Raw genomic sequence first — 25,241 nt, forward strand, 5'->3', positions numbered from 1 at the left:
ATACGCCAGGTGAGGAAGATGCTGGGTTGCTTTGAAGGTCAAGGCCGTCAATTCCAGGTTCTCGAAAGGTTGGATTTTGTATCTACAGCAGCACTGGGGGGAATGCGATAGTCCGGTGGCCGGCAAGGTGAATTTCAGCACGAAACACATCAGTGAAGCCATCATGGGATACACAGGTACTTGGGTTAGTAGGCAGGAATGCCTCTCCCCCTCTTGGACAGTTGCCGGTCACGGTTCTGGATGCTCACAGCCACGCCCCTTCAATCATAGAGTGCAAGGCTCGGCAGTCATTCGTAGTTGTCTTGCTGATGTAGTGATGCTGGAAGTTTTCCTCCTGACAGCACAGTGTTTCTGTAAGGATTGGCCCCCATTGCAAACAGTCAATTAGCCTGAGTAATGATTGCATTTCTGCAAAACGATCCATGTTGAATTCTCCACCCTGGCCGAGCATCATGAGTCCTTTTGACTACCAATGTTAGTCAAACGATGGGTGATGACTGGGCGGCAAGAAGCAGCACGCCTTTGTACATCAAGTGCTTATTAAAGAGGACCCTTGGCTTCACAACTTGCACACGTCTGTCTTCGTCATGCCCCCTCGAAGCAATTTCAAAAGGATCAGTCATCATTGTTATTAGGAACACTCTGATAAAGATATTTTCGTAATGTGAGATCCGCCATTGTTACAGTAGATTTGGTCAATGCATTAGGGATAATTTCCTCATAGCCAGTCCATCACAATGCCGCCTTCTCCCGCCCTAATCCAATAGCTTCTCCAGGTCGTCGAGGACACCATCTCGAGTGTCCATTACACCAGGCTTGGTGTAAAGCGACCCCTTCTGGTGCCTGGCAGTGCGTAGACGCTGAAGGTACAAGGCCAAATCTGTCTTGGTACGAGGGAGGAAGAGTTCATTCGTCTGGAAGGTGGTGAAGATGTCGAAGCCGTGACAGCTTTTGTAGGGCTCGTTAGGTGGGTCGACAGCCAGGCAGCGCTCGAGGAGCTGGAGCCTGTCGTTTAGCTCATTGAGCTCTGTGGCCTCCTGCACAATATGCCGCTGAAGGATTTCTTTATGCTTTCGATGCAGGTAGGTGAAGTTCGTCGTGCGCTTCATCCTCGGGCAGTCAATACCATGGAATATGCTCATGTGGTCGTCGTAAACATCTCGCAGAGTGTTTCCGCGGAGTCCTTCGCAGCCCGGAATGTTGCAGTCGTAGTACTTGATTGACCTCCCTTTTCCCAGTTTCACCCACTGGTGGGGATGCTTCCGCTGCAAGTGCTTACTCATGCCGGTCTTGAGAGTGACGATGTTACAGACTGGGCACGTTGCGCGCTTTTTGGGGGCGGCGTTGCTCGACATTCTGAACTTCCGCAGCACGTAACACAAGAATGCACAGTTGGCTGGTACGTTTCTGGTCGCTAAAATGGTGACAAACGGCGTGGCAGAAGGGCTGAAGTCGGACAGACGCGTCAGTCGAACCGTAGAGGAGCTTCTGGGCCCTTGTGGTGAATGTTGAAGGTACTCGTCCTCGAATTGAAGGTGGAGGAAGAAGTTTGAGAAAAAGAAAAGACGTAGGTATGCTACGTTGGTGGGTTGCGTCAAACGGCGATTCACGAGGATGATGTGACAGTACTGATGGAGGATTTGTGATCTAGATGGCGAACACAGGTAGATATCAGGTGGGCGAGAAAGAAACGATGAAGACTGTTTGATGGTTCGTGGAGCGAAAGCGGGCTGTCAAGGCCGTCAGTGAACAGACCAAGCTGGCTCTGTGGTCTTTCTTGGTCCACAACTCGCTAAATCGCAGTGCACTAGAGCCTCAGTCCACCAGAGAACCAGAAAACCAGGTAACAGGCCCGAGAAGCTTCGCTGATTGATGCGACCGGGACCAAATACACCACAGTACTCCTACCGAGGGCGTAGCGGCCATAGACTCAGCCGCGTGTCTTCAGCTGACACTGTAAGTCAAGTGCTCTGGTGCCATCTACCCTCTCAGCCGTGTGTTCCCCTTCATCTGCCCTTGCCCATTTGTCCTCGTCTGTTCTAGCCCGTCCAATTTTTTCCGTCGATTCTTCTCACTCGACATGCCTCCAACTTGCTCCAGTGCCTCAGCCGTGTCGCGCAGCCTCGCGGACATGTATTGCTGAGCCCCAACAGCCCCACTCACAACGCACGGGGCAGCAGCCAAGCTTAATAGCCCGAGAGGTCAGCTCCAAGGAGCTTGCCCCAGCCTATCCGCAGCCCAACGCCATCCCATACGGTGTAGTACTTGTCGAGCAGCGGCGAACCGATGAGCCATACCGCGGTGTCATCATAGGAAATCTCAGTGCCCGGCACGGGGTTGTTGAAGACTGCCTGGCAAATCCCCGGCTGTCCTGGGTACTCGCCAAGGCTGAAGTAACGTTTCGGGATGGTGAAATTCAACGACTTGGCTGTGGTACCCAGCGTGAACGTCAAATCAGGCGCAAAGCCCTCTAGTTCGTCACAGGGCGCGCCCCAGGCCCCCGCAGCATCTATCTGGGTAATGTTAGGGGAGATCTGGGCATATATGTTCTTCGCGGTGGCGTAATCTGGTGTCTGCATGAAGGCGGTGCCGGTGTCTAATATGGCCAGACCGCGAGGAAGCGGGGTTGCTGACCCGTTGGTCAAGATTTTACCATCGGAGTACAACGCAAACTGGTCGACGACGTACGCGGAGAAGTCGTTGGTTGCGGTGGCGTCGAGATCGGTATAGGTGATATCTCCTTCAACTTTGGATTCATCGATTCCGCCCAGTGTGACCTGCCCGCCTTCGATGTCGCCAGGCGGAGTATAGAAGGAGTACAACGGAGAATCCAGCTGGCCATCGTTAACGAGATTCCAATACCAAGCAGTGTTCTTGCTGTCTGGACTCGGCAGGCTCATTCCCATAATCCCCGAGATCCCCGAGATGTCCAGAGCCTCAGCATAAGTATCGCACAACGCAAACTGCTGGCTGTCGACTTTCAGTTCCCCTGATCCAAGAGCGATCGCGTCGTGGACGTATTTACATTTGGCTCCCTGAGGCTCCAGGAAAGGGATCGAGTCGGCGCCCGTCGAGAAGTATTCGTCCACTTCCGTGCCGGGAAGGGGTGAAAAGGTGCTGGACTCCCCAGGGTTGAACAGCGTCAAGTTGCCGCAGGTGGTGCAGTTGTTCCGCGGGAGTAGAAGAAGAGGAGATCCAGTGTCAAACAATGCGGTCCTAATGTCGACAAGTGTTACTTTTTGAGATAAACGGAAAGGGCTGGCTCTTTGAAGCCGGACTGACGTACAGGTTCTGAGGCGGAGTGCCGACAGCGAACGTTGTGTACCACTGCAGGAGATCGTCAGCCAGTGCCACAGTAAATGTCCCTTTTAACGCATACCTGGTTGTCTGTGCGGTTGAACCAGTCCGTCACAGGCACATTAACTCCAGAGGAATTAGTGACGCTCCGGACGCTTGGCAAACGAAATCTGGTATCATCGCCGGCTTGCTCTCTGGCACGGGAACGCAAGGGGAGATTGACTTTGGCCGCCGACACGAAGGTCATCACAGCTGCGAGGGATAAAGCCAAGAACCGCATGATGATGACAATTTTCAAGGGAGCTGCCAGAAAGAACAGGCCGTATATTGTTTGTCAAGCTGCTCAGATCAGCCACGAACAAATCGCATCAGAGGCACGATGCCAAGATGAATCACGACGTACCCTTGGGTGGCTAAGGAACGTCGGTTTCTGGATGAGTTGTTGGCGGGAGAGGAAGTGCCAAGCTCGAGCTGAGCGGGCCGCTTATGAGGTCAATAGGTAAGCTTTTGTGCATACAGGGTCACCCCAGCAGAGCGTCTATATTAGTCCCAGCCAGGAAAGGCAGGTCGACGATGCGACTTTCTGATTCGTCTGCCCCTGAGATGAGAGTCACTTTGCAGGGGTTTATTATATGCTAGCACTGGCTAGGTCAACATTACTAGCTCCCGCGTAAATACAGAGCTCTACGACCGATTTTAACCGTTGAGGAGTGGATTTCTCCGGCCACCTCAATGGATCTGCGGTTTCTTACTGTGGCCCGGAGTTTATATGCTCGACAAGCCTTGTATAAATGATAAGTCACCGTGCAAACTGCCTTGGATTGTAACTACGCACGCTGCCGCTTGAGTAACTCAAACTTAGAACAGCAATCAAGTTGGTAGTCACACGTAACCTCGGGTGACTGGGGGCGTTGTGCGACTCTGAGCATTACATGATTGCTCTGGTGGTCATCATATCAGAACGAATGAACGCAACCCAAACATCAAAACATCTTTGTCCTTGGAATGGGCGTAATGAGTCATAGGGGCTATCCAAACAATCAGCCCTATATACTCGTCAATAGGAGCTCATTGGATCTCGGCAACATTGGTGATCATCCGTAGCATTGATCTTGATTGGCCTGGTGTAATTTGGGCTCCGCACAGTTAGCCAAGATATAGATAAGTCCTTCTAAAAGCTCATTCCATGGTACATTTCTCTAGCCTTTGGATCAAAGGAGGTGGCAGTGATCTAGTATCTAAGTGATGATCAAGATCATCCTCACTTCGCTCCTACGCTAACGTCGAAAATCCCTCCGCATTGCTGATTACATCTGGGTAGAGTCTGGTGAGCCCAACTTAGTTTCACATTCTTTGTCCTATTGCGTCTTGTTGGCTCGCTAAGCCACTGCTCGATGTTCCTCTTTCGCCATGGCACCTAATGCATAGTGATCAGGGGCATCTTGGAAAGTCGATGTGACTCAGGCCGAGACTGCATCCTGACACTGCATATGCAACATTGAGACGAAATGTCTCCTCTTGTCTGTCAACTCGGCTTAATGTAAGCTGAAGTGGTAGATATCTCGGGATCAAAGCCTCGGTATGTAAGCGCCATGGTGGCGAGCTCCGTGTGCTCATGGCCATGAAGTGGAAAATGAATACCCTTCTCATCTCTCGCATCATCAGCTATTCCAAAGTCAGACCACATTCCAAGCAAAGACACTCTTTTGGACATATACAACTAAAGACTAGCCTTGAGTCTTGAGCCTTGAGTGTCCACTCACAATGGTACAATCTTGTCTGACTCTTCTTTTTCGTGTCTTTGGCTTTAGGCCAAGACCCAGGTCTTCCCAATGAGAACCCAAGCATGTCTTACTGGCCAGTGCCACCATTAGAAGGTGTGGCGAATCACCGATCCGTGGAGCTCCCCACGGATGCGGACATTGTGATCGTCGGGTCGGGCATGTCCGGGACCAGCATCGCCTGGCATCTTTTGAAGGAAAACACCACCACCGGCCCGCTCAGAGTAGCCATGATCGAAGCCCGGCAGGCCTGCTCGGGCGCGACGGGGCGGAATGGAGGCCACATTAGGCCGTAATCGTACGCCGAGTATGCAGGTGCCAAAGAGGCTGTGGCACAAGACGAGGCGGCCAAGATGACGCGGCTTCGATCTGCCCTTGTCGATGCTTTGATCTCAGCAGCCAACTCACTGCCGGAGGAGGGACGACAGGCGGCCGAAGCTCGGGTTGTGGACAGCCTCGACGCATTCTTCGACGACGCGCAGTGGAAAACGGCGGTTCAGCAGATGCAGACTCTGAAGAAAGAGATGCCGGACATTGGAAAGGAGTGGGCCGTCTTCGAAGGGGAAGAAGCTCGCAACGTGAGTAATAAACACGACGTGTTGAGTGTCGCATGCTAAATATTGCTGCAGATATCTCTCATGCTTGAGGTCACTGGAATCATGACCGGGACAGCCAAAATGGCGGGCGCTATCTGGCCATACCGATTTGTTACCCACTCTCTGAAGTCCTTGCTACACACATACCCCAGCTTCTCCCTGGACACCAACACCACCGCATTGAACGTCTCTTCCGTCCCCTTTCTCCAACCACGGCGAATTACGAAGTGTTCACATCCCGCGGCAAGATCCGAGCAAAACACGTCGTCTACGCAACAAACGCCTGGACCCCACACTTCGTGCCAGGGTTGCAGCGCGCCATCCGCGGCGGTCGTCTGCACATGAGCGCCGAGCTCGGTGGGAGCGGCCTCCCCAAAGCAGGCGCCTGGCACTCCTACACCGACAATGGCAGCTTGCCCGGCGGACGCGCCTGGTCGCTGCTCCGAAACGGCCTTGACTACGTCGTCCAGATGCCGCGCAACGGCGAGTATATGTTCGGCGGCGATATCAACACAGGCAGCGCAAACACACCGGACATATTGAGTGACAGCGGCCCGCCGGACCACATCACTGCTTCGTACCTTAATGGTGCGCTGTCCAACTATTTTGGGTATACGAACTGGGGCCCGGAGAGGACCGACTTCCCTCAGGGAGCAATGGACGCCAATGTTTACCCTGGCCGCACGAAACGCGTCTGGGTCGGGATCCAGGGCAGCTCGTGGGACTCGAGACCTTTCCTCGGCCGGCTTCCTCAATCTTTCACGAAGCGGCCTGTCAACAATGCTGGATGCATTGAAGTGACCGGTGTGGATTCTGCGAGACTGGCATCTTGGTGTACAGCTCTCTGAGTCCTAGCCGGGGCAGTATGAAGCTCAGTGTGACATGAACCACAAAATCTGCGTATGGAAACTGACAAATATCTTGAGTTCAATGCGTTTATATCCAGCTAGTCGTCAGGATGTGTTCCATTGCTATCATTGCTGTGGTATCGGGTGTCTGATCTGATTGAAGGTGATCAAAAGCACTCCAGATGTCATTGACGCATTCAAGCACGGACGTGACCTGGGTTAAACTACAAACTTTGCATCTCTGTCAAATGACCACTCCATTAGGCCCCCTAAACAATTATAGGGTATGCCTGAAATCTCTAATTTTCATAGTGTTGCAAGTCAAGTTGTGAATGCAAGTCATATCCTCCCAGGCACACTGTAACATCTTTGACAGACAGATCCTTCAGACCTAGTCCATCAGACCCACCTGGCGCAGTGCGTTGATTTATGCCGTACCGGCATGGGTGGAAAACGACTTAGAGATGGGCTGTAAGGAGGGAGACACCCGGGTCAAACAAGCCGGGATGTATCAATTCTTGTGGCGGCCACGACTCCCCATCTTCACTCCGGAAGATTGTTCTCCTTCTTGTTCTTGGTTGTTGAGTCCTCGGCAGAGACTCCACCAGCGTCCTCCATTACATCACTGGAAAATGCGGCCTCGATATGGTGCGGCTTGTCATTATCGCGGAGGTCTGCGCTCTCGGCCTGGCATTGGTTGCTCTCTTTGGTTGGGACGCTCGTTGGCTTGTCCTCATCTTCTTGAACTGGGATGGCCTCCGAGGTTCCCTCTCGGTCGCCCACCTTCAACTGGTCGACCGTCTGGCAATGGTCACTTTGGTCCTTCTCGCCGCCATTGACATCATCTACTGGGGCTTGTAAACTAGCATCCTTGCTCTTGAGAATCTGCCACTTCCGCTGACAAGAGTTCAAGGTATGACGAGGGAGCAACTACGGATATCAGAATTAGTTTGGTCACTGGTCACCGATCTCCCCACTAGGCTGTGATTGACTGGCCCCCAGAGGTGCTCACCTTCTCAATTCCCTGCCACTTCCGACCAGCATTCTTCTCAGCGAGTAGGATCTTGACTTCCTCTTCCGTCCAGCAGAACTTCTGCTGCGCCCTGGGAACGTCGTGGCTTGCCGGTGCTACCAGGCCAGCTGAGAGTGGCAACGGCTTCAAAGGCGAAGAACCCAAGCGAGCTCGCTTGGCAGGGCGCTTGAGGACTTTCTGTTGCGAAGAACCGGAGTAAACAGGCTCGCAAATACTGCGGAGGGATTTTGTATTCTGTATGAATTCGGCTCGAGCTGAGGTGTCCGTTTGAGATGCCGCCATCCGCTCCACCGATGCGAAGCCTTTCTCAATCTCGTGTCGAAGCGGAAGGAGATCGTCTGTGCAATTCTCCTTGAATCGAGTGCTATTGGCCGGTGATTGATGGCTATTTTCATGGGCCTGAGGTGGTTCGAAGCCGTAGTAGTTGTCCTCATCGGTTGAGGGCGAGGACGAAACGCTGCCGATGATCGCTGCTGTTGCGTAGCTGGGAACATCGAAAGGGTCGTAGTCGTCAGGTTCGAGGTACATGCAGGCATTCATGCCCTGGTCCTCGAAAGCCATCTGTCCAATGTCGCTCACCACACCGCTGACAAGGTTGCAAACACAGTTGCGGAACCACTCGGCTGCAACATGGTTCCTGTCAAGAAATTAGCACCATTACCATTATTCCCATTGCCCAAGCTGTTTGGTCACTTACTCTTCGTGAGATATGTCATTCCATTGCTGGGCAGCACGAGAGGCGCCAATGCCTGCGTAGTTAGCGACCTCGGTCAGAGGAACTTCAAAGCGGTGACGGTGATCTTTGGCGACTTTCTCAATTTGCGAGGTAATGGCAGCTCTAAAGGACTGTAGATCGATCGTTGGTCTTGCGAGCCGTCAGCATACCTAGTGACGGAGCAGCAGCCAAATAATACCAAAAGAATGCGGCTACTCACCTGCGAGTGAAGCCAACGGCACGAAAGCGCAGCACGCTCTCAGCGGCCTGGCAGCTTAGCTTGATTACGGCTCTACAATACGTCAGCCTTCCGATTATGGCCACATGAGAAGCTCTGAAAAAGGTTCGCGCGAATGATTTGGGGAGTACTCACGTCGTATCCATGATGGGCGAGATGCGAATCAACGGGCTCGGGGGCCACTGTCCAATGTTGACCTTGAAGGGGTAAGTAGTTGGGTGTAATGGAGTTTGATGAAAGTCGAAAATAGGCGAAGAACGAAAAGTTTCGAGAGTGCACCAGCTCAAATGGTCAGCCAGTAGTTCAAATTCACTTTGAAGGCCTGTATTTCACAGCCAGAGCAGGGTCCACTGACAAGACCTTCACTGGGAAAGGGGGTGTTTTCTAACAGGGTTGTCAGAATGGATCTGAGTACTGAACTGCCCGAGGGAGCTTGCGGCGACCCTCATGTACTTCCATAGCTTATCCCAAGACTAACTTGATCGGAATGCCATCTGATTCGACAAGAGCTAAGGGTACCTGTTTCCTGCCTTGCTGTCGAAGGGCAAAGCATGCTCAACACCCCATAGTTTCAAGAGATCGTCATCAGAAGAGAAACGAGAGTCCTGCATTGGAAGCCATATCAACAACAAGATGAACCCATGTCAAGGGAGATTAAAACAAAGTCAATCTCAAGGACTTGCAACTGGCCAGCTGCCAACGCTCGTCTAGGGACATAGATACCAGGTCCTTCATCGCCACAGGTTTTGAAGTATGTACAGGATTACGTGATCTAGGTCTACAACTAATCATACCGGCAATTCGCTGTTACCAGCCATATTACTGGTTTTTTCCGTGTCTGCCAGGAGGCCTTCCAAAGCTGAGAAGCATGCATGTATGCATGTGCGTGGCCCTACGATGGAACGTCGAGAAACGAAAGTGCCAGTTGTGGACGACCACTGGCATCGACAAAACCATTCCTTCCTGTGCCCAATACCACGATTCCACTTGTCATAGACGGTCATGTCTTTTCACCTGTGCTGGTCGGTGAAGCAGCGAGCAAGTGGGCAGCTGAGAAACCGGTGGTCAGCGGACTAACAACGTGGGTTGGTTGTCGCCTGCCTTAACAGGTCATCACACTACCCTGGAGGGCATGCGTTAGCCGCTTTGGCTACCAACTGTTATTGCCGTGAGGGGTGGGTGGACGCTTTTGCGGCACAGTCGATACTCCAAACCAGACCCTGTCTGTTTAAGTTTAGCTGCTCATACCACATCACGAACCTCGATGAGGCTGCCGCCTTCTTCTCATCCCAATCAGGTTGACTCTGGTCAGAGCGTGGCTCATGCATGTCAAGGAAGCGCCATGGCAGCATCTTTCCTCAAATTACTGACAGTGGTTGGTATCAGCAGAGATCAGTGGATTGGCGTGGCAGTTGGAACTGTGGGTAATTCGTGTGCTTGTTCCGAAGACGACGCTGATCTAGATCAGACAATTCTTTACGCTGCGATTCGTTGCTTCTACCTGCTTTGTTTTCACCCCCTAGCAAAGTATCCCGGCCCACGGATCGCAGCCGTGTCTAACGTATGGTGGGCTTATCACTGGTGAGTTGCCGAATACATTTCAGCATATGATGAACAGAGGAAGATTGACAATATCAGGCTTCAGGGCAGACATCCTTGGGCCATCGCCAGAGTCTTGGATGAATACGGTGGGCCTCAAGATTGAAGGGAAGGTACTGAAGGCTAACGCAGTCTTGCAGGCGATGTTGTTCGGATCGGCCCGAACGAGGTTGTTTTTATCACACCTAAGGCGGCAGAAGGTGCGTCACGAAGCCCACCACTTGTTCATAGGGAGCAGCCAGCTGACGGAAAGCGCCAGACATCTATGAATCGCACACCAAGCATATGGAACACTTCACCAGAACAGACTGGCTGGACCTCGGCGAGGGCGAAGATGGTATTATCTGGGAGAGAGACCCTGTCAGGCATCGCATAGTTCGCAAAAGACTATCACCAGCTTTCAGCGTTCGGTCATTGAACGCCAAAGAACCCACTCTCCATAAACATATCGACTATTTCCTCGACAGAATGCGTGAGCTCGGAAGCGTGGAAGGCGGAGTTGAGCTCCGCCAGGTGAGTCTGAATTGCACGCACCAGCCAGCCAAGTCTTACCAAGCAAAAGCTGATATAGCCACCAATAGTGGACTGACTGGCTTGCGCTTGACGTATCAGCCGACATGGCGTACAGTCGAGAGATGAAGCAGATGCAGACAAGTACGTTCCCAACATCAACCCCCCCCCCCCCCGGATTCATTGATGCTGACTACAGAAAGTGAGAAATGCGCCCCTTCTCGACGCTCTATGGGCTGTGAACTTCTTTCTAGCCGTCAACGCAGTGACCAAGAAATTCCGCCTATTATCTCCGCTCAAGTTTCTCTTCATACCGCCATCACTAATCGCAACTCTGCCACGGACCCTAGCCTTGAACCACAGAGAAGTCCTAACCCGCATCGAACGCCGGGGTAACACCAGCCACCTCGACTATTTTGAGCATCTGTGCCCGCCAGACGCACCCGAGCCTGACAAGAAGGAGCTGAAGCACATGGAGATCATCGCAGGCCAGCTGTTGAGCGCGGGCTATGAGCCTATCTCGAGCCAATTCCTTTGCACTCTCATCTTCCTGGCGCAAAATGCTGAGAGCTATCAGCACCTGACGGAGGAGATCCGACGTGAGTTCCAAAGCAGTCATGACATTACCACCGAGACTGTTGCCCACCTCCGCTTCCTCAATGCCTGCCTGCTGGAGACACTGCGCATCACCGTCATCGGCGCTGGAGGTCTACCGCGTGTGTCTCCAGGCGCTATGGTAGACGGCCACTATCTTGACAAAGGCATCAATGTCCAGTATGGGCACTTCGCTTTCACAAGGAGCAGACGCTACTTCCACTCGCCGGAGAGCTTCAGGCCCCAGCGGTGGTTGCCTCGTGACCATGAGCACTGGGATGCGGCATTCGAAGACGATGCGAGGGATGCGTTCTGGCCGTTCAGCCGGGGCCCTCGCAGCTGTCCGGGTATGGGCTCGGCGTGGAGGCAGACAAGGGTGTTCATTGCTAAGGTGCTATGGAACTTTAATTTGGAGAGGATCCCTGGTGAGGAGGTTGTCTTTCAGCGTGATTTTCGGTCGTATGCAATGTGGGAGAAGCCTCAGTACCGGGTGCGCTTTCGGCCAGTCCATAGAGACTGAAAGAGGATATTATTACAAAGCTGCGGACTTTCTGGGTAGGGGTCATACCACGACCGATCTCTTTTCTTCATTCACTGGCTGTTTCCCTCTGACCCAGTCACAAAAGATGCTGAGATTTCTTTTTGATGATCATTACGATTCGAAATGAGAGATTACAGGTATTGACGAGAACAATGGGTGATAATGAAGTTTCTCTGATGGTAAACTGACTGAGAGACCGGCCAAGCCTCAAGACCTGTTTTGCACAAATGAAAAAATACCAGTGACTCTTCGCATATTGTCTCCAAACCATTTTCCCCCCTGCTGCATTTTGTGAAGACCAAGGCTGATGGCTGCTGCATCCGGTAAGTGGGCTCAGTCCCCAATTATGCCCGTCCTCTTCACCAGGATACCAAATGTGCGTTGCCACTATCCCAGTAGGATTGTAAGCCAGCCTTCAAACAGTAGACACAGGTTCCATCACCTCTGTGAGATAGATTCCACGACGCCTTGAGAATGCACTTTTACCGCATGGGTGTCCTCGCAGGAAACTGCTGCCACACCATCTCTTGCTGTTGTAGAGTTGTACGATGTTGAATGGGGGACCTCGTGCTCACATTTCAATAGGGCTTAGTCCTCCTTGTCCTTAAACAGATCTCGCTCTTTCTTGAACAACTCGACGAGCTCAGCCGCCTCTTTCTCCCTGGCGGCAACATGCCTGATATGAGCAGCCTGCAGGTCTAGAGAGTCCTTGAATCGTGCATTCTGCTGACTTGTGAGGAAACTGAACAATTGATTGGCCTGTGACGACAGCACATGGTCGCTGTTGTTGATGAACTGAAACATCAAGTTGGACTGACGCTCAATGACTGCGGCCAACCCTCCCGTGTGCCCGCCTCCAGTGCCCTGAGAATTCTTGTCCATGGTGATGACTGGCGCCGGGGGACCATTCTGAGTATGTGGCTGGTATGCTTGCATATGTGGAGGTCCGTGTGCATGCTGATTGTTGTCACGAGCTGCAACGAAGTTTGGAAAGATGAGATCCAGAGCTTGACCAATAACACCGTCCATGGCAAACATTGGGTAAGGCTGTCCACCCTGGCGAATGACGGTTGCATGTTGGTGAAGCGTATGTAGAGTTCTATCCCACTGTTGTGCATAAAAGCTTCGCTTCGCAACCAGCATCTGTATCGAGCGGTGATCACGGGGCATATTGATCATACCAGTTGTCAGGTTGATCAACTCCTGAATGGCTGCTCGACAACTCTGTACCAAAGACTGTTTCGCAGGCGACAGCAATTGCAGAAGCTCAGGCGGAATCTGGGCCAACTGGGGTGGAACCTCTTCTGGATGCTGCTCAACACCATTGTGCTCATGGATGATGCCTTCCATGGCATTCGAGGAACCAGGCTGAACTGCTTCAAGGTTGTCACTGGTTAGCTTCTTGTGCTCGAGTGTGTTGTCAGAAAGCATTTTATGCATACCAGGCTGACTACCGCGACGAGGCGATGTGGGCAATGGCTTGCGTGAACCGCTAGTAGCGGCAGCGTCCTTCTCGTTTGCCATGTTCGATGATGGAGGATTGTAGGATTAGATGCTTGAGAGAGTTGTTGCTTTGAAGAAGAAGGAAACTTGCACAAGTCGCAGACAGAGATGTCTGGGAGGAAAGTGGAGCGGCCTACAAAGGTTTGTTTGCGGGGTCGGGCAGCTCAATCCAAGCTCTGGTGGAAGATCTTTTTTTATTTGCGTTTTGTGCTAGCTCCGTAGGCTTTGGATTTATTTGATAAAGGTAATTCCGGTGCCTTGTGCCCAGGCACCCTAAAGTGGTTTGTTCTGTGGTGAAGACAATGCAGGCAGAGGACTTGCATACAGTTTGGAAGACCGAAACACTGTTTATTTCATATTTACTTGGCAGAGGCCTGTCACAGACATCGATACACGATTGGTTCTGATCATTAGCCATACTCCAAGTCTGTAGCTGAGGATTCATGGCAGTCTGTAACAGCATCACCACCCACCAGGATGCCTCCCAGATTGGAAGTCTGAGGTCCCTTTTGCCGTTATGGTGATCATGCTGTGTTGACTTACATAAAACTAGGAATTCTTTTCACGCGTATAATAGTACAAGCAGCTGTATGGGTGCAACAAACAAGCTCAGGGCCTCGTGCATGGATACCCACCGCGGCAGACTGGCACTGCTCTGGTATTGGGAACTTGCACATTGAATTTGATTACAATTGTAAATTGAAATCAATGAGACCTCTTGGCGGGTTGTGGTTGATTATTTATTGCGGATGAAATGTCGTGAATCCTGCTTGTCAAACATGACAAGAAAGAGGACATTGTGCGCCGCCCCGAGGTCATGTCACACGAACTATTGCAGTGAATTGAACTAGCTGACCTTGGGTCATTCAAAATCTCACTGATTATTGTTAGATGAACCTAGTTGATTATTGTTCATATGATCATACTAGGCTCAATGATCACGAATTCTCCGTAGCTGGCTTATGTTAATCACTTTCTAAAAGATATCTGCCGCGATTCTGAGGCTTGTTGAATGAGCTCCCCCTCAGAGCCCCAGCATCCAGCTTCAACAGCCTGAACAAGGAAACAAGAAACAGCCCCGCGGGCCACTGCTTCGCAGCATTGACAGACTAGCACCAAAGATCAACATCAAGCCTTCAAGACGGTCCCATTTCGCAATAGTCTTCGCAATCCACGTGCTAGAAAGGCATACAGGCAAGATGTGCGTTATCGTCAAATACGCTTGCCAGAACTGCAAGCAGGAGACTGGCCAGCGCGACTACGTGCGACACACCGACGGCCAGCGCTTTCCCATTCCTGACCCCAAGAGTAAGCAGCGACAAAAGCATTATCTCTCAATCTACGATTTCCTCGTATCGGATTCCTTTCTCCTCGTCCTGAGAACTGACTGCAGATCATTAGTGGAGATCGTCTCTTTTTGCACAGAGCTGATTCCCCTACGCGTCATCGTCCACAAGCCCTCCGTCCAGTCAGTTGACTTCCCTTGCGAGAACCCGGACTGTGCCGGTATGAAGGTTCACTACGACAAGCATGAATATGACGATGAGGAGGGACGCATAGTTGGTCTCCTTGGTGCGACAGCCGAGATCGTGGCCGAGGAGGGTAGGAGTGACAACGATGTCAAGGAGATGCTGCAACAGATGGGCATCGATCAGAGCGATATGGAGGAGCTTTCCGATGTCACGATTGAGAAGTGGACTGGCCTTGCTGAGGACAAGCTGAAGCAGATGGCTGTGAATGGTGACACCATCCAGGATGTCAAGAAAGTGAGATCACATTGCCTTTTCTTTCTAACACTCTCCCCATTCAATATCACTGAGGCTTTACTTTGCAGGTTCTCCAGGCTACTACTGGTTTCAAGTACACGAACTACATGGTGTTTACCAAGGCTGCCACATTTGGAATCAGGCGGAACCGATTTGGAGCTGGCCCAGCCAATGCCGACGAGTGCAAGCCGATGTGACACATCACAATGCTGGAAACACAGAACTAATCGTGGCCGTGGTCTCTCGCTCGCTTTCCGAAGGGTAAGGTACAGGCCATGAGAGGAAAACAGATCATGGGGTTGACACGAACGACGTCAAACCAAGACGCAACAAGACAGCAGAGAAATAGTCAGTTACGGATGAGGTTCCTAATGAATGGAACGTGTACAGGCATCGAAGGCTGTGTACGCTCACTGTAGAGCAGGCATGGTGAATGGCACTAGATGATTGGAGCACGAGGATTGATGACCAGAGCTGCAAATCTTCGTGAGACATGATTAGCACCTGAGTGGTTCATTGAATTTGTTGTTGAATGATCCCTGCCGTCGCACGTGGGATGAACTGTTGGAGACCGTTGATCGACGCGCGCACCTTGCATGTTTTATGCACCTGGTCTATCCGTAGACTCTATGATGCAGCGTTACATTGATCAATCCCGCATCATTTGGCGAACCCGCGTCAAGCCGAGGGGTCCATGAGCGCCATGCTTGTTCCCACACCGAGGCCTCTAATGAGATCATGGCAATGAGCCGAGTCCAAGACTTCATCCACATTACAGCGAGTGTCTAGGTGGCGATATAAAGAACATCTCAGCCACCCTCTTGACATGTGTCGTCTTAGACCATCGCCACCCTACCACACTCGTCTTCCATTTTCTAAAAGATGCAGATCCCTATTTCCATCCTCCTGGGCCCCCTTGCCATTCAGGCCGTCAACGTCGTCCTGTCGAACGACGACGGCTGGGCCGAGAAGAATATCCGCGTCTTCTATGATGCCCTCACCAGCGCAGGCGAGAGCGTGATCATCTCTGCCCCGGCCGACAACAGGTCCGGCACAGGCTCATCGGATGCTACGCCCGGAACAGTGACCTCGGGCTGCGAGTTCAACAGCTGTCCGGCTGGGAGCCCGGCATATGGGTCGAACAGCTCCAACCCTCGCCTCAACTATGTTAATTCCTACCCTGTTACGGCCATAAGATACGGCATCCAGACTCTCTCGCCAAAGTTCTTCGGTGGCGCCCCTGATATCGCGGTAGCTGGATACAACGTCGGAGGTAAGAGCCCTGCACTTCATGTTGCTCGCCCGTGATGCTTACCTAGTACAGCAAACCTCGGCTCCACAACCCTCATCTCCGGTACGGTCGGCGCAGCCACCGAGGCAGCCTTGGAAGGCATCCCAGCAATCGCCTTCAGCGGCACCTCGGGCTCGCAAGTGTCTTACACCACCGCTACTCAGACTTACCAGACCGTCTATGCTCAGCTCTCCACAAACGTCACCACCACGCTCGTCGACTCCGGCAAGCCCTACCTGCCCAGCGGCATCTGGCTTAACGTCAACTACCCGACCGTCAGTAGCAGCACCTGCTCGTCCGCGTCGCGTTTCAAGTTCGTCCTGTCGCGCATCAACTCGGCCTCTTCGTCGACGGCCGCCGACGTCAGCACTTGCGGGTCCACTAGGCTCCCCACTGAGAGCTCTGTCGTTGGCACGTCGGGATGCTATGCAAGCATCAGTGTTGGTGTGGCGAGTAACAAGCAGGATGCAACTGCTGCCGCGCAGGCTGTTGTGCTTGGCAAGCTGCAGTCTATTCTCTCCTGCTTGCCTTGAGCGGGACGACATGAGAATTTCCCTCATGCCTCATGATGAGCACTATTTGAAGGAATCATGGTTTGATCTTTGAGGCACGAAAGTAGAGACAAAATCTAGGGCAAGCCTGTCCTAACGGGCTTGAGATGGCCAGAGGCTCAAATTTTCCGAACAAAGAATTTGTGAAAGAGTGTGAATTTGTGATTTGTATATACGATGGAGATTCTATTTACAAAATGTTCCTTTTTGTGTGTGTGTGATATAACCCAGCTCTCCATGTTAGGTATATTCTGTTTTGGTCTGCCCATATCTCTGTGTTTGGAGCAACATCGTGTTCTCGACTGCGAAATGAGTGGAACGATGCCTGTGCCAATGCGTTGATGACAGGCTGTCGCTTGATAAAAAGAGTGTAGTATGGACTTAATAAATCGGGACTTTGAAATGAGTGTTGTCAGAGCGAGCGTGCTGTGTGTGATAAGTTGAAAGAGTGTTGTAGGCTGGGATTGAGCAGATGAAAAGAATGGACGTCAAATTATTGACTGCGTAGCGAAAGTGTTACTTGGTCAGACCTCTGGGTAGTTGCAACATGCAGATACCCAGATCGTCTTTTAGATGCGAAGAGTTATTGGTTGTGTCGAGCCTTAAGCAAGAGAGCTCTTAACAGCGTCAGGGAAGGCAGTATCCTTCATGGCAAATCCAGCATCCCAGATGCCCACACCACCGAACCCAGTGATGTTCATGTTCTTGACAGATGTGATGGTATCCTTGATCTCGTCAGCGGACTGGATGTTGGTGCTAGCAGCGCCCTCGCCACCGGGGACACCGAGGAACAGCTTCGGGCTAGGGCTGGCAGCGGCGAACTTCTTGGCCCAGGACTGGATTGCGCTGTTAAAGTCCTTTCCACCGATACCCTGGGCCTCGTTGTTGTAGAACTGAATGTTGACGAAGTCAAGCATGGGCAAGACGCTGTCAGGGATGGACGAGTCGGCATCGTTGAAGAAGGCGCACATCGGCTCCGCGCTCATGAGATATGTTCGTGAGGAGTCCGTTCCCATCTTGCTCCTCATTTCAGTGACGAATTCCTGGTAGAACTTGCCGTTGCCGGACTCGTTGTCCAGATCCAGACCGTCAAGGGTGACCTTCTCGCCGAACGGTCTGAGGTCTGTTGAATCAGTACCGCCAAGGTAGAGGTTCCTGTGAAAGTAATCGTTAGTAATTGAGGTACGTCTTCCACTTGTTGGTACATACCAGACTTGGTCAGCGGCTTCCTTGGCCTCGTCCTCGCTGCTGAAGGTCGCATTCGAGAATCTCTCATCTCCGCCAAAAGAGATCATGACCTTTTTACCCTTCCCCTGGCAATCCGAAATCTTGTCAGCAATGCTTTTCCCATCCTCAGGTGCCACAGTGCCATCAAAGAGTTCCCAGCCCTCCTGCTTCTTCTGCGCGTCGCTCGGGCTGCCAGTGTCTTTGCCCATATTGAGCTTGGGAGGATTCAAGCTGGTGATAAACGCGAGGATGACGATATCGAAATTGTCATTTTCGCAGACCTCGGAAAGATCAGTTGGCTCAGTGCTTTGGCCATAGAAGGTCATCACAGTTGATCCGTCTCCCACGTCACCAGCGCGTTTGACTGTGCGCTGACGGTGGCGAGAGACATGAGGAGCCGCATTAACAGATCCTGCGGCGAAGGCAATCGCAGCGAGAGTTGGCAGTCTCATTATGAATTAGTATTAGAATGAGATAAAACACCTTGCGCAGCAAGTGTGATGAAGGAATGAAAATAAGTTGGTTGAGATGAAGATGTAAAGACTGTGGGGGGCAATAAAGAATGGATCTAACTCTCCAGGAGCTAGTATCTCGTCAAGAGACAGAAAAAAGAAAAGAAAGTGAAGGTGTGAAGAGACTAATTGCTGTGTTGCTTGTGGTAGATAGAGAAACAGACTCATCATGGCGAGGAGCCGTCATTATATGCGATTTGAACACACACCGATTTTCAGACAGCGGCGCAATGTTGTGAGTTGCCTTCGCCGACCTCGTACCATTGGTGGCCGTCAGCAGGTCTGCATCTCTTCAAGGGGAGAGCAAGGCCAAGGAATCGATTGGTTGAACCGTCTCGGGGCCTGCCAAGTGCTTGCAGATGACAGGAGCAGGCCTTCGGCGCGGGCTCCTGGGAGAGCTGTACACAGAACCAAACTGGCCATCAGGAAACGCTGCCGAGCTCGGCAAGTCGAGAAAGGCAGGCAAGAAGAAAGGCCGCTGCATACAATTGGTTTTCGAGCTCTCCAATGCACATGGTCCCGTTGTCGAGGGATCGGCGTCGTGGTGGCCGGCCGGCCGGCCAACGGAAATGTTCCGGACATGGCACGATGCTTACTGGATAGGCGATACTAAACACGTGGGCACTGTTGGTCAAGCAAAGCCCCAGAATAACCCGGCTTGGCTTATTGGGGCCGATTCGGTCCTCGCCGAAACATTTTCCGCCCCCGGAGGGCTCGAGGATGGCCTCGTTTGTTTACTTCGGGACTGGCGCCGAATCCTTCAAACACAGGGGGCCTGCGTGAGCCTCCAAGCCGCTTCTGTCTCCAGATGTGACCATGGAACGATGCATCCATGAAACAGGTACAGGTCCTCGCCTCCGGGTGTTTTTGTTAAAGCCATTTTGCAAAATGGGCATACAGTTGAGCGGTAGTCACTACGGGACCGGTTGGTCGGTTGTCACTACGGGCTGGGCGGTCGTCAGGGGTTAACCAATTTGGGACTAGCATTTTGTACACGGACCCGGACGACCGCTCAACCCGCAAAAGTGCACACTGAGTTTAAACTTAAGCTGGTAATTAAATTAAAAAAAAGGGCCGGATAGGGCAAAGGGATAAGCGTGAAGCAAGAGGCCAGTAGGCTGGGCTTAAGCACTACTTGAGGCTTAACTCGGTACTCTTTGTAATCCTCTAAATAAGCAAGATGCAAGTGTAAACTTATTGCAAACTCGGTGTGAACCCAGTGTACATTCTTGCGGGTTGAGCGGTAGTCAGGCCTTGGCTTTTTTGAGAGGGTTAGGGTTAATGCACGGGCCCTGACAACCGCCCAGCCCGTAGTGACGACCGCTCAACTGGTTCCCGCATGCTGCAAGCATGTTGTCTCTACCCCCCGTCAATTTTGGTGAGGACCCACATTTTGTACCCCCCGCCAAGACATTTCTACCCCCCGCCACCTGTAATCTGTTCCCCGTGTGGGTCCGTTCGGGCTCAAATTGGTAGATCGCGGCGTCGCGGCAATTGAAGCAGAACTTCGCTGCGAGAGAAGCAGCTGTGGAAGCCTTGCATCTGACTGTGAATGTCACCAGGTGGAGCGATCAAAATAATGCGGCTTATAGCAGGACCTCAGGCAGACAAAACAGCAAGCGTGCAAAATAGGAAACCAGTTAAGCGGTAGTCACTACGGGGCTGGGCGGTAGTCAGGGTTGACCATTCTAGGATTAGCATTTTGTGTACGGACTCTGACTACCGCCTAGCTCGTAGTGACAACCGCTCAACTGGTTCCCTAACGGATTTGATTAGATGGAGTAGATTCAGTGCAGTACAGATGATTCTCAACTCCACCTGCGTCGCCTAAATCTTGTGTTGTTTCTTTTCAAGCCTCCATCTTCACGCATCTACACCGTAAGACCTTCTGAGAACCGATCGCTATATCTTTGCAGAATGTTGCAAGAAAAAACGGCTATGACGCGAAAGCGAGAATATGCATGCAGCGTGTTAGCGGATTTTAGTCTTATCTCACATGCCAGGTGGTGATCCTTCAACAATTACCAACGGGCTCCATTCGACTGGGTCGGATTTACTCCAAGTGGGAGTTCACCATATGTCCGAGCATTCTGACAATCACTTGACTACTTTTGGAGGTATCTTGCAATTATGTGCCAACTTGCCCCATCAAGCTATTACTAGCAGTCTCGCTTGTTGTAGGAGCAGGCTACAGTCAGGACTGGGCCTATAACAGTTATCCATCCTATCACGTTCTATCATCCTTCTGCACGGTATATATGTATCTTACCTTTTAGTTTGTGCGAAATAGACGCCACGCCTATCTCACCCCTCAGATCAGCTTAGTCCTGCTTCCGTGATGTTGTGACTGCGGAACAAAACACCAAAGTGGGAACCACGATCATGGCGCAAAGTTTGTTATTATAAAGGGAGATAGGCATTCCAAGATGTTTTGTGCATTGATTTGCATCCCTGGAACATCTTTTGCCTGCTCCGTACAATCTTTTAAGCGCAACCAAGCACTGTATCAAAAATGTCTGCGCTTTCACTGCCCTACCTTGACCCGCTGAGCCAGGCTTTGGCCAATCTCACCTCGCCTGAAATCCTTGCCAGTCTCACGCTCACGGAGTACCTGGCAACTTTTGCGCCGTCGCAACAGCACGAGAAGCTACCCGGAGTGGACAGAACCAACTTCACAGCGCCTGTAGAGGACGGTGTGGAGCTCTGGATATACAAGACGGAGGGGTTGAGTGAAGATGTGCCGCTACCATACATTTTCTTCATCCACGGCGGCGGATGGTCTGTTGGAAGGTAGGTCAATTAGGACATAATTCAAGAGCTCCACTGACTCTGCTCCATCCAACAGCATTGAAGAGTACGACAGCATCGTGAGAGACCTCGCGCTCCGCACTGGCTTCCCTGTCGTGTTTCCAGAGTACACGCTTGCACCGGAAGTTCAATTTCCTGTGCAGCATAACCAGTGTTACGAGTCTCTCAAGTGGCTGACAGAAAACGGCGAGTCGCTGGGTCTCCAGGGGAGGAACTTCACACTGGCAGGAGACAGTGCAGGCGGTGAGTCCGACCGACGAGTTCCCCGGAAACTGGGTCACGCGAAGCACACTAACAAGATGACAGGTCATCTCGCAGCCGGCCTGAACATCATGTCCATCGAAAGGAAGGAGTTTGAAATTCCCTTTAATGTCTTCATCTGCCCTATAACCTCAGCAGATTACAACGCGCCTCCGACCCTATCAGAGTACGAGCTATTTGGAGGCCCATTCATCTCCGAGCCAATCTTGCGTGGCATGGCAGGATTCTACATGCCGCGCGAGGAGGACCGGGCGTCCGTGCTGGGGTCGCCGAGGTCGATGCCGGATGAGGTGGCGGCTCAGTTTCCGCCGACGCTGATCGTGGTTGGCAGTGCCGATGTGCTCCGCGACGCCGGAAAGCTACTCGGTGAGAAACTTCAAACTCAAGGTGTTGATTGTGCTGTTGTCGAAGGGCACGGCCAGCTTCACGATACGGTGGTTTCGGAGGCGGCGAGGCAGGGCCCTACGCCGAAGGCGCTGATGACGCTGATTGCTAGCGAGATCACGGCGAGGCTGACTAGCTAAAATTGATGGTTCCATGGGGCGAGAACTAGATTGCGTTCATTTGTGGGTATATTTGTATATGAATGACGCCGCTAGGGATGGGAAGAAGGTGGAGCAAAAAACGATGAATGCGTTTGATTCCATCTTCCCCACCCAAGCCACTCTCGACGCTTGCGAACTATCGTATATACAAGAATTCCAAAGGCCTCCAGTCAATCCTGCTTAACCAGTCCACAGCGTTGGGCCAGGCATGGCGTAGCTCGTGATGGTGGTGTAAGGGTTGAAGTAGATACCAGGATCTGTGTTCTTGTACAGAGCCGTGCCCAAGGTGCCGGTGGGGTTGGCAGTACCAGAGCCCGTGATCTTGATGTTGAAGCACTGGGGGTAGTTCTGCGCGCCGTTGAGCGAGCCAGCACCATGCAGGGCGATGATCTCGTGGCGGAACACGTAGTTGCCGGGAGCCAGCGACTTGGGCACGGTCGTGGTCCACTTACCGCCCTGGTCGATCAGGGTCTGGGACGCCCATTTTTGTGTGGTGTAGTTGACTGTGAAAGATGTCGTTAAAATCCGTACCGAGCCCATCGCGGAGGCACGAATCGAAAAAGAGAACGACTTACTGCCAACAGCTTCGATCTTGACCCACTTCAACGTTGACTTGTCGGCCTTGGTGCAATCTGCGGCGCACTTAGCAACGTACGTGATGATTGGACCGTATGGATGAGGCCAGGTCGCAGGCCAATCGAACTCGACCTTTCCGCCGGCTGAGACCGTGGTCGAGAGCGTGCCTGGAGTCGCGTTGATGTGGCAGTTGATATCCAGAGTGCCGTAGTTGTTGGGTGCCACGAAGCCGCTGTCGAGGTTCTCAGCGTACCAGGCAGCAATGTCGGGCACGGGCTGGCCATTCTTCTTGTCGTAGTAATAGTCCAAAATGAAGCCCTGGTTTGAGACACCATCGGTCTTGAAGGTCGTGACCATGCCGTGGCCGAGCACCGTGGCGGCGAGGCCGCTTACCAAGAGAGCAATCGAGGCGATCATCGCTGCGGTGTAGCTGTGGGAACGGTTAGAAAGACTAATTTGTGGTGATACAGTAGACCATTGAAATTCTCGAGTGCGCACAAGCCTTGCATTTATCGATCTCAAGGATCGCCAGCGATCGGCAGTCCAGGCCGGCGGTGAACTGTTAGCCGCCTTAGAACGCCTGCCTCGTGGGGGCAACGTGGTGAGGGAAGCCACATGGTGATGCCGAAAAGCGAACCATTACATCGCGGTGGAATAACACTGGTGGAAGGGCAGATATGAAGTGACAGCACTGGCTTTCTTTGGTCCTCCTGATTGAATGTCCCGGAATTGCCTCGACCGCGGCACCGAAAAGAGTTAATTCGGGGATGCAGCATCCGCGGTCTGATATCTTGGCATTTCAAAGAAAGGCGCTGTGCTTGGTTGTTTCCAGCCGGCTTTAATATGGATGAATCGGGCCGTTCTGGCGCCGCAGCACGGGATAAGGGCCTGTGCGGACTACTTCAATCAATATTTCTCTGTTTTTTGCAAAGCTACTGTGCTGTCAACGTCGCAACAGCTGCTCGCATTGGGGCCCTTTTTCAGTGATGGAGGCACCCTGAAATGAGAGTCTTATCGAAGCACCGGATATCGAGCACTTGAGGTCAGCACGAACGTAACATTTACTACGAACGAGCGCATCTATTGCACGCTTTGAAAATGGCGTCACGAGCTACAGACCAGAGTCAGACACGGAGCTAAGAGACCCGCTAACTTATTCACTGCATCGACTTGCAGGTTGCTTTTGAAGGACACTTCTGACCATCGCCGTCCTCTATCATTTGCCCAATCGATGCGTTGATTCTATCTTGGAAGCGATTTCATCGTTCCCACGCGAGATCCCGCTTGACAATGGCAATCTGAAATAGGAAGGGAAGCGAGCTGAACACAGAGATCGGTACGAGTCTGAGGTGGCGAACCGGTCATCAATGGGGCATTTTAGTGTCAGAAGAACGCTTTTTCACCCGCGATCAGGCTCTCACTTACAAGGCTTTCCCTCAAAGATGCCGCATAGGCAGAGGAAAGCATCATAATAGAATGCGACTGACGTACAGGGCCTTTCATTGAAGGCGCTAAGAGTCTGTCTCCCGAGCAGGAAGCATGAGATAATGGACAATGCTAGTCTTCGCACAGGAAGTCTTCTGCTAATTTGACAATAATACTTTGAAGATTCCGTGGAGAATGTCGAGGTTGGCAGGCCGTTCAGTCGGATTGCACAAAGATATGTTAGCCAGAGCAGCTCCTCGTGCTTGAGCCTGGCAAAATCATATGGTACATCTGGCAGGCTCTTAGACTAATTGTCGACGGAGGACTTTCGATTGCTTTTAGGTGATTGTCTGGATGTTTCCAGCGGCGAACGATATTTCGCGTGGTGTTGGCACGATCGGTCTGCTGCTCAATTCCCTTTATACCTGAGGTCTTTTCCGGGTATCCTTACTGTCGACATGAGTCTGCGAAACTCAACGCAGTCAGACATGGTGGTCGATGGTGATCGCAGTGCTCGTGGTGTGCCTGCACACCGTTCCTGTTGACCAGGGACGAATAAATGTTACGAAAAAAATAGTCTTTGCAGGGAAGAGTTGTTGTTGCTCAGGGCTGGCTTCAGCTGTCATGGTGGCGCGTTGATTAAGGCAGCAAGATCGAACCATCAGAACAACCACATAGACACTAGCAACTCAGCTTGCAGGGCGAAGAAGTCATGACATCCAAAGGGGATCTAGATCTGCTTACTTAGCATCCTCGAAATGGTGATAGCGTCGCTCGCACTGGACCCACCCAGTCCGATGCCAAGCATTCGCTGCTCAGCCCCGACGGCGTAAGCCACAGAATCCAACCCTCGCTGTGTTCGGACCTTACCCATGTCTTGCTCGGACTTCGTCGTCTCTTCCCACATCATGTTCACTTACAGACATCCCTGACTGAAAATTAGGACCAACTTGTTCAGCAATTGAATCGTGGCTCCTACCTGTGCGCACTTTGATGGTCGCAGGAGAGACAAGGAGTTCACAGC

At 52.0% G+C, this 25,241-nt stretch overlaps 13 protein-coding genes across 13 annotated transcripts; 7 read left to right on the top strand and 6 right to left on the bottom strand.

Annotated features, from left to right (window-relative positions):
• Positions 1–755: 755 nt before the first annotated feature.
• On the bottom strand, positions 756–1,355 carry J7T55_015501 (uncharacterized protein; the record flags this gene model as incomplete). Its single annotated transcript, XM_053139743.1, has 1 exon — positions 756–1,355. One exon carries the CDS (start codon positions 1,353–1,355, stop codon positions 756–758), a length of 600 nt encoding a protein of 199 aa, XP_052997225.1.
• An 831-nt stretch (positions 1,356–2,186) lies between these two features.
• On the bottom strand, positions 2,187–3,577 carry J7T55_015502 (uncharacterized protein; the record flags this gene model as incomplete). The annotated part of the gene is made up of 3 exons (XM_053139744.1): positions 2,187–3,216; positions 3,287–3,327; positions 3,380–3,577. The coding sequence occupies 3 exons, from the start codon at positions 3,575–3,577 to the stop codon at positions 2,187–2,189; spliced, it is 1,269 nt and encodes a 422-aa protein (XP_052997226.1).
• Positions 3,578–5,143: 1,566 nt separating this feature from the next.
• J7T55_015503 (uncharacterized protein) lies at positions 5,144–5,374 on the top strand (the record flags this gene model as incomplete). Its single annotated transcript, XM_053139745.1, has 1 exon — positions 5,144–5,374. The coding sequence occupies one exon, from the start codon at positions 5,144–5,146 to the stop codon at positions 5,372–5,374; it is 231 nt and encodes a 76-aa protein (XP_052997227.1).
• A 57-nt stretch (positions 5,375–5,431) lies between these two features.
• On the top strand, positions 5,432–6,522 carry J7T55_015504 (uncharacterized protein; the record flags this gene model as incomplete). Its single annotated transcript, XM_053139746.1, has 2 exons — positions 5,432–5,656; positions 5,827–6,522. The coding sequence occupies 2 exons, from the start codon at positions 5,432–5,434 to the stop codon at positions 6,520–6,522; spliced, it is 921 nt and encodes a 306-aa protein (XP_052997228.1).
• A 543-nt stretch (positions 6,523–7,065) lies between these two features.
• J7T55_015505 (uncharacterized protein) lies at positions 7,066–8,654 on the bottom strand (the record flags this gene model as incomplete). The annotated part of the gene is made up of 5 exons (XM_053139747.1): positions 7,066–7,452; positions 7,535–8,192; positions 8,253–8,420; positions 8,491–8,562; positions 8,644–8,654. The coding sequence occupies 5 exons, from the start codon at positions 8,652–8,654 to the stop codon at positions 7,066–7,068; spliced, it is 1,296 nt and encodes a 431-aa protein (XP_052997229.1).
• A 1,118-nt stretch (positions 8,655–9,772) lies between these two features.
• On the top strand, positions 9,773–11,731 carry J7T55_015506 (uncharacterized protein; the record flags this gene model as incomplete). Its single annotated transcript, XM_053139748.1, has 5 exons — positions 9,773–9,932; positions 10,248–10,307; positions 10,367–10,620; positions 10,689–10,761; positions 10,821–11,731. The coding sequence occupies 5 exons, from the start codon at positions 9,773–9,775 to the stop codon at positions 11,729–11,731; spliced, it is 1,458 nt and encodes a 485-aa protein (XP_052997230.1).
• A 609-nt stretch (positions 11,732–12,340) lies between these two features.
• Positions 12,341–13,276, bottom strand: J7T55_015507 (uncharacterized protein; the record flags this gene model as incomplete). Its single annotated transcript, XM_053139749.1, has 2 exons — positions 12,341–13,125; positions 13,195–13,276. The coding sequence occupies 2 exons, from the start codon at positions 13,274–13,276 to the stop codon at positions 12,341–12,343; spliced, it is 867 nt and encodes a 288-aa protein (XP_052997231.1).
• A 1,178-nt stretch (positions 13,277–14,454) lies between these two features.
• On the top strand, positions 14,455–15,218 carry J7T55_015508 (uncharacterized protein; the record flags this gene model as incomplete). The annotated part of the gene is made up of 3 exons (XM_053139750.1): positions 14,455–14,563; positions 14,657–15,021; positions 15,090–15,218. 3 exons carry the CDS (start codon positions 14,455–14,457, stop codon positions 15,216–15,218), a joined length of 603 nt encoding a protein of 200 aa, XP_052997232.1.
• A 685-nt stretch (positions 15,219–15,903) lies between these two features.
• Positions 15,904–16,845, top strand: J7T55_015509 (nucleotidase SurE; the record flags this gene model as incomplete). The annotated part of the gene is made up of 2 exons (XM_053139752.1): positions 15,904–16,294; positions 16,346–16,845. 2 exons carry the CDS (start codon positions 15,904–15,906, stop codon positions 16,843–16,845), a joined length of 891 nt encoding a protein of 296 aa, XP_052997233.1.
• A 620-nt stretch (positions 16,846–17,465) lies between these two features.
• J7T55_015510 (endochitinase chi3) lies at positions 17,466–18,542 on the bottom strand (the record flags this gene model as incomplete). Its single annotated transcript, XM_053139753.1, has 2 exons — positions 17,466–18,018; positions 18,073–18,542. The coding sequence occupies 2 exons, from the start codon at positions 18,540–18,542 to the stop codon at positions 17,466–17,468; spliced, it is 1,023 nt and encodes a 340-aa protein (XP_052997234.1).
• Positions 18,543–18,961: 419 nt separating this feature from the next.
• J7T55_015511 (uncharacterized protein) lies at positions 18,962–19,571 on the top strand (the record flags this gene model as incomplete). The annotated part of the gene is made up of 2 exons (XM_053139754.1): positions 18,962–19,330; positions 19,503–19,571. 2 exons carry the CDS (start codon positions 18,962–18,964, stop codon positions 19,569–19,571), a joined length of 438 nt encoding a protein of 145 aa, XP_052997235.1.
• A 1,543-nt stretch (positions 19,572–21,114) lies between these two features.
• J7T55_015512 (lpha beta hydrolase fold-3 domain containing protein) lies at positions 21,115–22,195 on the top strand (the record flags this gene model as incomplete). The annotated part of the gene is made up of 3 exons (XM_053139755.1): positions 21,115–21,392; positions 21,448–21,653; positions 21,729–22,195. 3 exons carry the CDS (start codon positions 21,115–21,117, stop codon positions 22,193–22,195), a joined length of 951 nt encoding a protein of 316 aa, XP_052997236.1.
• Positions 22,196–22,396: 201 nt separating this feature from the next.
• J7T55_015513 (glycosyl hydrolase family 61) lies at positions 22,397–23,209 on the bottom strand (the record flags this gene model as incomplete). Its single annotated transcript, XM_053139756.1, has 2 exons — positions 22,397–22,719; positions 22,792–23,209. The coding sequence occupies 2 exons, from the start codon at positions 23,207–23,209 to the stop codon at positions 22,397–22,399; spliced, it is 741 nt and encodes a 246-aa protein (XP_052997237.1).
• Between the last annotated feature and the right edge of the window lie 2,032 nt (positions 23,210–25,241).

The sequence above is a fragment of the Diaporthe amygdali genome (genome assembly GCF_026229845.1).
Source record: "Diaporthe amygdali strain CAA958 chromosome Unknown NODE_5_length_1802954_cov_64_987939, whole genome shotgun sequence".
Lineage (NCBI taxonomy): Eukaryota > Fungi > Ascomycota > Sordariomycetes > Diaporthales > Diaporthaceae > Diaporthe > Diaporthe amygdali.